The sequence below is a fragment of the Castor canadensis genome, chromosome 3 (assembly GCF_047511655.1).
Source record: "Castor canadensis chromosome 3, mCasCan1.hap1v2, whole genome shotgun sequence".
NCBI classification, from domain to species: domain Eukaryota; kingdom Metazoa; phylum Chordata; class Mammalia; order Rodentia; family Castoridae; genus Castor; species Castor canadensis.
The window spans coordinates 143,175,571-143,188,537 of NC_133388.1; the positions used below are offsets into that span (position 1 = coordinate 143,175,571).

The window sequence follows — 12,967 nt, forward strand, 5'->3', positions numbered from 1 at the left end:
ACTCACAAATACATCATTTAAAAATCGTAACACTTAGTTAATCAGAAAAGTAAAAAATATGAATACTAAAAAGGTTGCTTTAAAGTAGATAAATATGTATATGTTACTGTAAAAAATGATAGCTAATATCTTAGCATTCATAATGATTTTGGAGATAGCACTATTAAAAGGAACATTATAAAAAATGAATGCTGCGGTAGCATAGTGTGAAGGTTTACTTTTGTTTAGTAAAAAAGTATATGAAGAATCACTGGCATGCACTCTCATTTCCAGCATGGCAGATTACCTGGTCTTTTGATTGCCTGTTGTGTGTCAGGTGAGACTTGCTGCTGCTATAGCCAGGAGGCAGTGCAATACAATTAATAGACTGTGTAGAACTCTGCTACTAGCTTGTTATTTTATGTCACTTGCCCTTGGTGTCCTCATTTTTGAACATAAAAACATGCTATTACACAGATTTATAGTGACATTTTGGGGTGGGATATCACTGGAATTTGAACTCTGCGCCTTGTGTTTGGCAAACATTCTACCACTTGATCCTTGCCCCCTGCTCTTTTTAGTTTAATTTGTTTTTACATAGTGTCTTGTGCTTTTGCCCAGGCTGTACACCACTATACCAGTTTGGTTTTTTGAGATAGGTTTTCACCAACTTTTTGCCTAAGCTAATCTCAAACTGCTTTCCTCCTATCTCCTCTGCCTTCTAAGTACCTGGCATTTTAGGTGTACACCACCATACCTTGCCCCATGTAGTGAAATTAAAATGAGATGTGAAAGAACTACTGAATACTAAAATTTTTTGAGGGGGCTGCTGTTAATCCATCCACTGGGGAAACATGTTAAAAAATAGAAGAGATTGTACCCATTTAGCTCTAGTCATTTGAGTATTACACAACATACCTATACTTGCTCCCAGCCAGAAAAAATAGTTGTAACCTTGTGAAACTGTTTTTGTTTTTTATTCTGTCCTTTCCCCTCCAGAAAAGGGTCTTACCATGTAGTCCAGGCTGGCTGTAAAATTCTCCAAAACTGATGTTTTAATAGGTCTTCAGAAAGTTCTTTTGCTGGTTACAAAGAAATACTAGCCCCTGTTTGCTAAGTTTAAATGAAGTGAAAGATTTCCATAGGAAAGTTTATTTTGTAATTCTGTAATTTTAGAGAAAAAGATGATGACCAAGAGTTAGTATTATGCTTTCTAATAAAGCCAAATTCAATCCTGTGTCAAATAAATCATTGGCTGCTTGGCTTCTATCACACTCCATCCGTTTAATAATAAATTGCTTGATGTTGTGGCTGGTTGTGAATAAAGCTACAGTGGTAATCTGATATATTGATTCCTAAGTCAAGCACGCTGTTGTGAACAATTACCAACCTCAAATGAGGTTGTTTTTGATTACAAGAACCAAGTAGTTTGTGCCTTTCAAAAGATACATATTTTAATTTCTGTGAGCATTGGTGTGGTTTTATTTTTGAAGGGAGATATTACACATGGAAGTAATATACTTGTTACCTAATAAGCTTTTGTCTGAGGAGTTCTATACTTAACATGCACGTAAGATTAAAGATAAGTTAAATTTTAATACTTTAAGAGGTAGGAAATGCCTCTTAAAAACAAATTGATAGGCAGGAAGATGGTGAGTTTGAGGCCAGTCTGGGCAGCATGGTGAAACCCTGTCTTTAAAACAAAACCAAAAAAAAAAAAAAAAACAGTAGAAGAAATCACTATGGAATGTTTCCTGAATAGAACACCTTGTGTTTACAAACCCACTTGGCAAAATTGTAGATAAGAAATGTACTCTGAACACATTTTGGAATAAACACTTTCTCCAAGATAGAAAAACCTAGTAAAATAGTTTGGATGATGACATGAATTCTTGTTTTTAATTTGTGAACTACACTTAACTTCATAGGGAAACAAAGCCACTAAATTTCAGCTAAACATTTTCAGTTATGGCTGTGTTTCAGCAAAATTACAGATCAGTTGAGAAATTATTCTGATACCATTTATTAAAATTAACCTTGGGTTAGTAATACAAATAGCAAAGGGCACAGTATTCAAGTTGATACTTAATAATTTAAAGGCCTCTCATTTGGCATGCTCTGTGATAAACACTGGAAAACACATTACAATATCCCTGCTCTCAAGGAACACATAGAAAGGAGTTTTATTTACTGTTCATGTATTCCAGATGAAGTACTTTTACCTCCTAACTTCCAACCCACTTACTCTAGGTAATAACATTCTATTCTACTGTACAGAGAAAATAGAAGCTTACAGCCTTGAAATATCTTTAAGTTCTGCTTTAGACCTCTTTTTATACACACTGGTTGTCTCTGCTATCTTTTGAGTACCCAAACCTGTGCTTCTGAATCCCGGATTCCCAAGGAATTTTTTGCAATTAGTGATTCCTTCTTTTTTGCTGGTTATATCTCCAATATGTTTCTTTAAATTCTTTGTCAGTGATTCCTATCTATTAAAATTTTGCTTTTATAAGCAGACCCTTTTTTTTAACCAAACCTTTTGTTTAGTATTCAGTGGTTATTTAACACACACTTAATGATCTTACTGGAGGAGGGGGAAAGAGAGGTTCTTGCTAAGAAAACCAATTTTTACTGCATATTGGGCCTTCTGCTTGCTAGATAAGTGCTCTACCAGTTGAGTCTCGCCCATAGTCTCCCTATACATCCTAAGTTGACACTGAACTCACTGTCTTCCTACTTCAACACTGGGATTACAAGTGTGCACCACCATGCCTGGCTAGAAAACTAGTTATTACTCCATTTCCTTTTACAGTTAAATTTCTCAAAAGATTTATATTTTTATCTAATTGCTCATCTTACATTCACAAGACCGGTATTTAAGATTACCAGGGACTTGCTAGGTGCTTATTGAATGAAGTAAAAGTAGTGTACATTTTCAGCCCTCATCTTGAATTCTAGGCACCATTGACAAGGTAGATTACTTTCCCCCTGAAAGCTTTTTATCTCTCTTGGTAATGAAATGCTAGGATTCTTCAGTATAACTTGGTGAGAGTCTTGTTTTCATGGTTTCATCTGTTCAGTATTATTTACTCTCTGTCAGAATACAGAGACTATTCACACAATTTTATTTCCAACTCAAGCACCAGAACAATACCCTTTGTTTCTTAAGTTTCTCTACTTGCAAGCATAAATGAAAAAGCAATAATTGGGGGTCAAATGATATTTCTTTCATTTTACCCTTAAACTTTTCCTTTTTATAGTAAAACGCTTCTCAACCTTTAGTTAGCATCAGAATCACTTATAGGGCTTGTTATAATACAGATTACTGAGCCCCACTTCCAAAGTATCTGATTCAGTAGGGCCTGAGAATTTGCATTTCTTAGCAAGTTCCCTGGTGATGCTGGTATAGGGACTTTGAGAACCAGTGCATTAGAAAAGCGAAATGACCTGTTTCACAACTGGGAAATGGCACAGTTGGGATTTGATACCAGGCAGAGCCAGGCTGACCCTTTTAATCCACCACCCTATCCCAAACATCATACTTCTCTTTTATGATGTATGTCAGACTCTAGAATATTCATAACTAAACTTTGTATTCTTCTTTCAGGTTCACCTTCTGTGTTTTCTTTGCTGCCATTAGTAAAGGCTAGAAGCTTTCCTCATTACCTTAGCCCCTCCTCCAAGATTCAATCTGTTACCAAGCCCTATCAGTTATACCCACACAAGCATCAAAAAATTTATCCACTTGCTTTCTTTGTCACTGCTACCAAGTCAAAGCCACCTTCAGACCTCACCTGGGTTGCTGAAATAGCTTTCTGATTGGCCTATGTACTTCTCTTCTTGCCCTTCTTTAGTTAATTCATAATAACAGCAACAAGTAATTTTTTTAAAAGGCATAGTTGGTTCTCTATTAAAATCCTATCCCTTTAAAAATAAAGGCCAAAATTCTTACCATGGTTTTAATGAAATCTCTTCATTACAAGGGTATTTCCTAGTACGCATACTTTGCCATCATTTTACACTGTTCTCACAATCAAATGATCCTGCACGTCTCTTGGAATTTTAGTACCAAGTTTGTTCAATGATTCTGAGTTTTATAGCTGTACACTAGAACCATTGTTGTGTAACATTCCATTGCGTGAATATATGACAATTTATTTGCCCATTGTAAGTATCTTCTATACAGAGGGTCTTTTTGTTTAATCTTGAGTATTGAGGCATCCAGAGCAATAAAAGGATGATAATACTAAAGATCATAAGTCTTGAATGGGAGGTAGAGGAGAGATTATTCACAAGAAACATTTTTTAAATGTCCTCAGATACTTAACTCATTTGAGAGAATAGAGGAGGTAGAGCTGCAGCTGGAATGATATTAGAGTCAGAATCAGGAACCTGAATATTAAACTAAAAAGTCTGACACTCATCTTAAAAGCTGTGTGAACCATTGCAAATTTTAAAGATTTGTGTTTTAGGAAATGAATACACATGTGAACACTATATTTTGAAAGTAAAGACACAAGGAACTTATTTTATTAGTTGACTAATCCAGGAAAGTAATAATGAGTGCTTGCAAAGGCAGTTTTACAGATTATAACCAAAAGTGTTCATCTCACTAGCTTGCTTTTCTTTAGCACTGCCTTCTCTCATCAAGATTAGCTCTAGCCAAAAAAGAAAAAAAAATAGCTCTTAACAATGACCTTTTTTCTAAGTTCTTCCCCTACTATTGTAACTTCATCTTTCTACTTCTGAACCAAGACAGAAACAACACCGGTCTGTTTTACGTATCTTGTACTTACCAGTACAGGCAGTAGCAGGTATCATTTGGGTAGAAAACACCATTATTGTAACATTTGGCTTTTATTATCCAATTAAATTCTTATGTCAGGTCTATGGTATGACAGATGTAGATGCAGAAACTGAGGCAAATGGTTGCATAGCCTGTAAGAGAGCTGGGATTGGTGCTTTATTCACCTTGACTAGTACACTGTACTTAACTGCATTCACTGTGCACATGTTCTTGTAGTTGAAAACCATGTCTTGAATATCGAGTTAGGAGTTCACAAGTTATTTTAGATGTATTTTTTGCGTTTATTCATACATGAATAAATTTAATTGAACATATTACTAAATCTAATGTAATTTCTAACATTAGTTTACCATGTTTTTTGAACTAGTCAAAAATATCAGGCACATGTTAGCATTTTCCAGTTATATTTAGTCAGCAGAGTAATTGGAGGACATATATGTTAGACATTTGGAAGACAGAGATGAGTAAGACAGATATAGTACTTGCTCTCCTGGAACATTAACTTTGCTTTGTACTGATTTAGACATGCTTCTGTAACTTACAGTGTTTAGCACATAGTATTCGGTAATTGCATATTTAGTCTGCATAGAAACAATTGTAAGACAGTGATGTTTGGGTGGTGGCTATGGTGTGGCTTGTAAATAAGTTTTTCTGCGTGTCTTTCAGATTTGGATAGTGCTCTGCTCTCAGGGCCAGATGGTGATAGGAGTATGAATGCAAATTTATTGGCTGAAGCCTGCTCTGGTCAAGATGGAGGTGATGCTGGTAGGTACTGTACAGTTTTTACCAAGAGTACAGCTAAAGATTGGGAAGTGTTTCTGTACATACTAATGAGGATCGCTGGCGCCAGTTGCTTAAACCTGTAATCCTAGCTACTCATGAGGCAGACATCAGGAGGATCACAGTTTGAAGCCAGCTTGGGCAAATAGCTCATGAGATCCTATCTCGGAGAAAAAAAAAAAAATAAAAACCTCATCACATAAAAGGGCTGGTGGAGTGGTTCAAGGTATAAGCCCTGCGGTCAAACCCCAGCACCGCAAAAAAAAAAAAAAAAAAAAAGGGCAGGGGGAAGAATCTACTGCAGTTTCTTTATATAAATACTTCCAGTCTGTGGCTTTGGAAACTTAATAAATACAAATTGATTTCTGGTTTTGTTTAGGAGACTTATTTAGAATTTTTAAAACTTAAATATCAAAGGTAGTTATGGAACTTATGCCTTCCAGTTGCCATTATAGAGGGTTATCGTCAGAATGGTTGACTAGTGTATTTTAATTGGCTTTGCGAAATAATAGTATAATTGATGACTTTAGAAAATGTTCGCTTTGAGTAGTGATATTTATATTAGGTAAACTTGGAAACTTTAGCAAACTTTTTTTTTTGGTGGTACTGGGGTTTGAACTCAGGGCCTCATGCTTGCTAAGAAGGTGCTCTACCACTTTAGCCACTCTGCCAGTCCAACTTTAAAGCATAAGAACACCAGAATTACATATGTATGTTGAAAGTAATAGAGTAAAATGTGAAGGTTTCCTTTACTGAAAAATGTGAAACTAATTGGAACAAACTGAAGTTAAATGCCAACTAATGTGATAGCTAGCACATATTACCTATGCAGTATTCTTGCAAAATGTTTAACTGTGAAGGAAATGTGAAGCAAACCTGAGTAAATCAATCCAGTAACATAGCAGACAGTCCAAACTGCAGTGTCATGGAAGACAAGCTCGAGAACCACTAGATGAAAGGAAACAAGCTAAATGTAGTATGGGTCTTGACTGGGCTTTTTGCCTTTTTAGAATTAAAGGGAGGGTGGAAATGTAATATAAGTTAGTACAGTGTTCAGCTTTAAATTCCTTGGATGGGTTGTGGTTTTGAAGCAAAATGTTCTAGAATTTCACATGCTATATTTAGGGTTGAACTAAAAGTGCAAGTTTTAAAATGGCATATAAACATGCATATATGGGCCAGGTGCCATGGCTCACATCTGTAATCCTTGTTACTTAGGAGGAAGAGATCAGGAGGATCATGGTTCAAGGCCAGCTTGGGCAAATAGTTAGACCCTATCTCAAAAATATCCAATACAGGGCTGGTGGAGCAGCTCAAATGATAAAGCACCTGCCAAACCCCAGTACCACCACTACCAACAAAAAAAAAATCAAAAGAAAAATGTGTGTGTATGTTATACACAAAGAGAAAGAACATTGAAGAAGAAAAAAGGTAAAGGGCTATGGATGTTCAGTTATTCAACTGCAGTAGCTTTGAAATTGTTTTCATTATTAGTGCTAGAAGGAAGGCAGCTGGGACACTGCTTACAGTCAGTCAGTCAAGGGCCTTACACACACTAGGCAAGCACTCTACATCTGAACTAGACCCCCAGCCTTTTTGTGTGTGTGTGTGACATGGTCTTGTTATGTAATCCAGTCTAATCTGACTTTTTCCTTTTGGCAGTACTGGGGTTTGAACTCTGGGCTTCATGCTTGCTAGGCAGGCACTCACCACTTTAGCCACTCCACCAGCCCTTTTTTTGGTACATGGTATTTTTCAAGGTAGAGTCTCTCGAACTATTTGTCCAGGGTGTCCTCAAACCTTGATCCTCCTGATCTCTGCCTCCCGAGAGTACATAGGATTGTAGTATGAGCCACTGGTGCCTAGTTCTAGCTTTTATTGAGATGGGGTCTCAAGAACTGTTTGCCTCTTCTGTCCTCTAACCCTGATCCTCCTGGTCTCAGCCTCCCAGGTAACTAGGATTATAAGCATGAGCCACTGCGCTCTGATATGTAAAATTTAACCTTAATGCATGTAAACATTTTCTGTAGCAATATAGCTTCAGCATCCCTGATCTGAAATCCGAAATGTTCCAAAATCTGAAACTTGAGCACCAGCATGATGCTGGGAAAGTTTCAGATTTGGGGAGCATTTCAGATTAGAGATGTTCATCTGTATTACTGCATGAATAAGCTGTGTGTGTGTGTGTGTGTGTGTGTGTGTGTGTGTGTGCTTGAATAAGCTCTGTGCGTGCGTGCGTGCTTCACGCTGATAAAAATTGCCTTGAAGTGGGAGCCTGTTTACTTACTGTGGCAGTATTGTTGGAATGGAGCAACCAAGGGGATAGTTGGAAATAGGCTCCATCAGGTAGGATATTGAAAGTTTGGCTTTTTAGTGAGTTAAGTGAGTAGCCTTTTGCAGCTTTTTGAGTAGACTAGTGACAGGCTCTCAGTTGTGATTTAAAAGAATCTCTGTTGTGCTGAGTACAGGTTCTGTAATAGCAACAATGGGAACCAGGAGACAAGTTGGCACCCTCAGAAAAATAACCCAGAGGCTAGAATTGGTGATTGATTGGGTCAGGGTGGCAGTAGCTTTGGAGGATTCTGGATATATTCCTATTGTTCAAAGATTCCTGGATCCAAGAAATTATGTACAAAACCAAGATGGAATTAAATCCAGGAGACAATTCCTCCCTGTATTAGTTCATTTTCTGTTACTATAATGAAATAGACTGCACATTTTATAAAGAGGTTAGTTAGCTTATACTTCTGGTGGTTCATGAGTTTTTTACTTTTATTAGTGCTCCTAAGACATACAGAAAATCTTCTCTAATTTGTAGAGACATATTATTTTTTTTGGTTGTACTGGGCCTCATGCTTTCTAGGCAGGCAGGCATTCTCACCACTCCACCAGCCCTCTTTTGTGATGGGCTTTTTTTTTTTTTTTTTGAGACAGACTACCACAATCTTCCTGATCTCTGCTTCCTGGCTAGGATTACAGGTGTGAGCCACTGGCACCTGGCAAGATCTTTATTATCATTACTTCACAATCACTTTTCAATTGTTATTAGGTACTTCACATGATTTCAAGTATGGTTTGATGCCTGGCCCTTCAAGTGATTTCAAGTATGGATTGATACCAGGTACTTCAAGTGATTTCAAGTATGGATTGCTACCAGGTGCTTCAAACGATTTCAAGTATGGATTATTGCCAGAATCTTGGCCAAAACAAGAAACATGGGAAAATGGCAAGTATTGATCAACTAAACAACTAAAAAATCTTAAATCTCAATAATTAAAATCTTTCCTATTCTGGGTTTTAAAAAATAAGTAGTTACCCTATATTCTATTGCTGTTTTTAGGGATAGATGTAGAAGTTGTGGTAGTTTTTTGTTTAATAATAAGTGCTTTTTAATTTTTTTAATTCTGAAGGTGAATCATCTCTAATCATGGACAAGTTAAAATGCCCTCATTGTAACTATGTAGCCAAATACAGACGAACACTAAAAAGGCACTTGCTCATTCATACCGGAGTAAGATCATTTAGCTGTGAGATTTGTGGAAAGCTGTTTACTCGAAGAGAGCATGTAAAAAGACATTCCCTGGTAAGTGACTTTAGCTATGAATGATCATTGAGATAAACTGTGTTTATGTCAGTGTGCTTGAAAGCATTTGAAACTTTACTTGTGAGTTTAAGAATGAATGATTCTTAGATCTCTTAAAGAATGATTTATGAAATCATACTAGCTTCATACACAAAAATGTTGGTGTGTTCACTCATTTCTAAATGTGTGGTTTGAGTTAAGTTCGCATTCTGTTTCTATACTGTCCTTACGTTGTATTTCCCCCCTTCAATTAGGTGCATAAAAAAGATAAAAAATACAAATGTATGGTGTGTAAGAAGATCTTCATGTTAGCAGCCAGTGTTGGAATAAGACACGGATCTCGGCGCTACGGTGTTTGTGTAGACTGTGCAGATAAATCACAGCCAGGAGGGCAAGAAGGTGTAGATCAGGGACAGGACACAGAATTCCCTCGGGATGAAGAATATGAGGAGAATGAGGTTGGAGAAGCTGACGAAGAGCTGGCTGATGATGGAGAAGATCAGAATGACCCATCTCGGTGGGATGAATCAGGAGATGCTTGTATGTCTCTGGATGATTAACTGACGACCTATACTCCTCAAGGATGCTGCATTTGGACATAATATGAATCGACAATTTGGATTGTTGAACTTGAAGGCTTGCAAAATATGGTACATGCTGGATGGTAGTTATTGCTGTGAAAACTGTAGGGTCAAAGCCTTATAGCAAAAAAAAAATTTTTTTTTTATATTTGCACAGGACTGTACAGCAAACAACCATGTGGTTGGATTACATGGAGTCCCCACATATTCAGTCAGTTATCAAAGTAAAATATTTTTTATTTATAGGATATACAGTAACTTTGGGTCCTATGAAAATAGTACTTGTCCTTTATAGAACTTACATTCATGTGCCACTTTTTAACATGAATGAAGAAAATCCATTTATGTAAGTACAGTGACAGTTGACCCAATCACTCTGTCCATCAAACCACTCAGGCTAGTTTGTACTAGTAGAGTTTTGTTTCTATTTTTATTTTTATTAATTTTATTTTTTTTAATACAGATTTTCAGTGAGGGGCTTTTTCAACCCCATTGGTTCTATTTTCTTGTATTTTTCCATTTTAATTTGCTTCATAACTTAAACCAAGTCTCTTCTAGTCTTAGGTATTATTTCTCAGTTTTGTGCTGATAGGCATGTTTATAAGAACTGGAGAGGTAATTTATTGGAATGAACTAATCAATTCCCCTCAACCCCCTTTCCTTTTTTGACATGAATTTTATGACTTCACAAATGAAGAATGACGTTGCGAGGTTATCAAGGCGAAGTTGACAAATGCCACTAAAATGATTATGATTTAGAAGTAACTTTCTCTTGCTGCTCTAATCTAATAAATGGTTGCTATCTGATGTTTCCTGACATGGTTTTGGGTTTTGGGTATCTGTTACTTTGGCACTATTCTTGTTTGCCTCTTACTATTTTTGCCAGTGTACTATACCTCAGCCTTATTTGAAATACAGAAATCTGATTGAAGAAAAGTCATAGAAACAATAAGAAAAATTATTTGTTTTATGATTTATCCTCCATGTCCAGTTTGGTTAGCTTGTTATGCAATATAAGTGAAGTATCAGGTTTTTACTCTTGTGCCCTTTTATCATTAAAATTAACACAAAATATGCATTCTCTTTTGTTTCATACTTACCATGATATATTTTGAGTATTCTGAAATTATGGTTGATAATTAAGTTATTTTATTTTTCCATTCCTTAAAGCACTACACCTTGGTTCAATCTTTCTAGTCACCACGATTCAACATTCTACAAAAATATTTCAGATACAGTGTTGAGGCTTTATTATTCTATTAACCGAATTCTTCGGGGTTCAAATGTGATATATTAAGTTGAATTGTTAAATTTACTTAGCCTGGTGACAATACAATTAGCTGATTGTGGAACTCACAGCAACATTTCACATATTAACATGGATGACATTTATCAGGAGCATATTGTATGTTATATAAGATTTAGGGACATCATATTTTCAGCTTTATTTCAAATAAAAATTGAATATATTTTCCTATTTTATATCAGGTAACTAAATTATGGTAGTTGTGTGGAAGAAGTTGCAAAGATGCTTTGACAGATACAATCCTTTTGGTGCTCCCTCTGATCAGAGTTGCAAAATTGATATTTTTTTTGAAGAGACAGATTTTATCATTGTCTCGGATTTCAGTAGAATAATGGTTTAATGTTAGACAATGATGTTTCTGCTTGAATAAATCAAAGATAAAATATAGTTTCATGGTTAGATGCATCATTTGTCTAAACTTTGTTGTAGTTTCTACATAACTATAAGCCTAGCAGATGAATAGTTTTGGCTTGAGTTTTGTTTAAAACTGAGGAGTACATCTTATATTCAGTGTTTGAAACAAATGAGTAAAATGTAAATTCTAGTGAGGTCCAAAGTAGAAATTAGTTGGGCAAACATAACTATGAATGAAAAAGTATTTTAAACTTAAAAATGTTCTGCTTTGTGAATATGTAAGTATAGTATAAAGATTTCTTTCATCCCATTTATCCCCATCCTTTAAATAAACCATAGTTTACAATTGGTAGATCTGTCTATATATAAATATATATTAAAGAGCAAAGATATATATCTAAAAATCACCTAAATCTGCTTTATTAGACTATAGTTCACTTATTGCATAGAAACTGGACTTGGCTTTACATTTTTAATGTAATTTTACTTTTCCTCAAGATATGAACTACTCTCTTGAAACTGAATTTTCTTTTACTTAAATCGTTTATGTATATCTGGTAAATTATGACCAAATTTTTGTTAGATTGCGTACAGCAAATTGAAATACACACTTGGTACACTACAGGATTGTTGTGCTTTTGTTTTGGTTTTAGTTGGAAACAAGGTTTGATGTAGATGGCTTATTACTGTTAATTTAAAGTATTCTATAATTGTCCATTACCTTTAATGTTGTGTTGTTGTGACAGGTTTGGCTATATTTTTAGTCATCTGAAATATACTTTAAAAGCTTGTTTTTAGGTAATCCAAAGGAAAAATGTTTATACTCTTGAATATATTAGCCTCAGCCTATATAAAAAATTTCTTTGAAGTAAACATTTTACCAGAATCAGAATTGACAGATTTTTCTACTTGTTGACTGCCTAACTTATTTTGTTTCATGATCTTGAGGGATTGGTTTTTTCCCTTCTAGATCTTTTTTTAAAAATAGTTTTAGTACTAAGGTATACTACTGGACGTTTCTATTTTTTTAAGTATATTACTTTTCTGACTTTACAGTACAACAATTTCAGGAAGCCAATAGATACTACAAACTTAGAATTGGTCTCAGAGAGGTAATAGAATGAATACTTAGAATTTTGTCTGTGGAACTCTGGCAGAACTATGTTACACATTTGGTGAGGTTTTCTTGTAATTTATATTTTAAATGAGAGAATATCTTGGAGCTTTTAATTTTAATGGAAAAGAATATAAACTTTCATATTCCCTCTCATATGGCCCTCTCAGAACTCAAAATTATGTATTATTTCTTAGAATTCTCCAAGACAGTTACTTCCATAGGGTCCCCTTTTTATCTTGGTTCTTGGCCTTATACTTTTTCTTATTTATTAGATAATTTTTTTAAATGTCTGCGCCTTAGCAATTGAGAGCTTAAATAAGAGGTAGAGGAAACCGGACAGCAACAAGTAGTTTTAAAATTAGGGGGAGGGGAAAACTGGCTGGTTTAAATTGAGCCATCCACATGGAGAAGACTGAGCTGAGTTAGTTCATGTGAAGTCCTTAGAACCCTGGTACACACA

The 12,967-nt window shown here is 35.4% G+C and overlaps 1 protein-coding gene across 1 annotated transcript in view; it reads left to right on the plus strand.

Annotated features, from left to right (window-relative positions):
- Nucleotides 1-12,282, plus strand: part of Zbtb10 (zinc finger and BTB domain containing 10) — a 32,260-nt gene extending 19,978 nt beyond the window's left edge. Inside the window, exons 3-6 of the mRNA XM_020176088.2 lie at nt 5,453-5,551; nt 8,616-8,792; nt 8,977-9,149; nt 9,404-12,282. Of these exons, the coding sequence (XP_020031677.1) occupies nt 5,453-5,551; nt 8,616-8,792; nt 8,977-9,149; nt 9,404-9,709 (755 nt within the window). The 3' untranslated portion in view covers nt 9,710-12,282. The remainder of the gene's footprint in view (nt 1-5,452; nt 5,552-8,615; nt 8,793-8,976; nt 9,150-9,403) is intronic.
- The last annotated feature ends 685 nt before the right edge of the window (nt 12,283-12,967 follow it).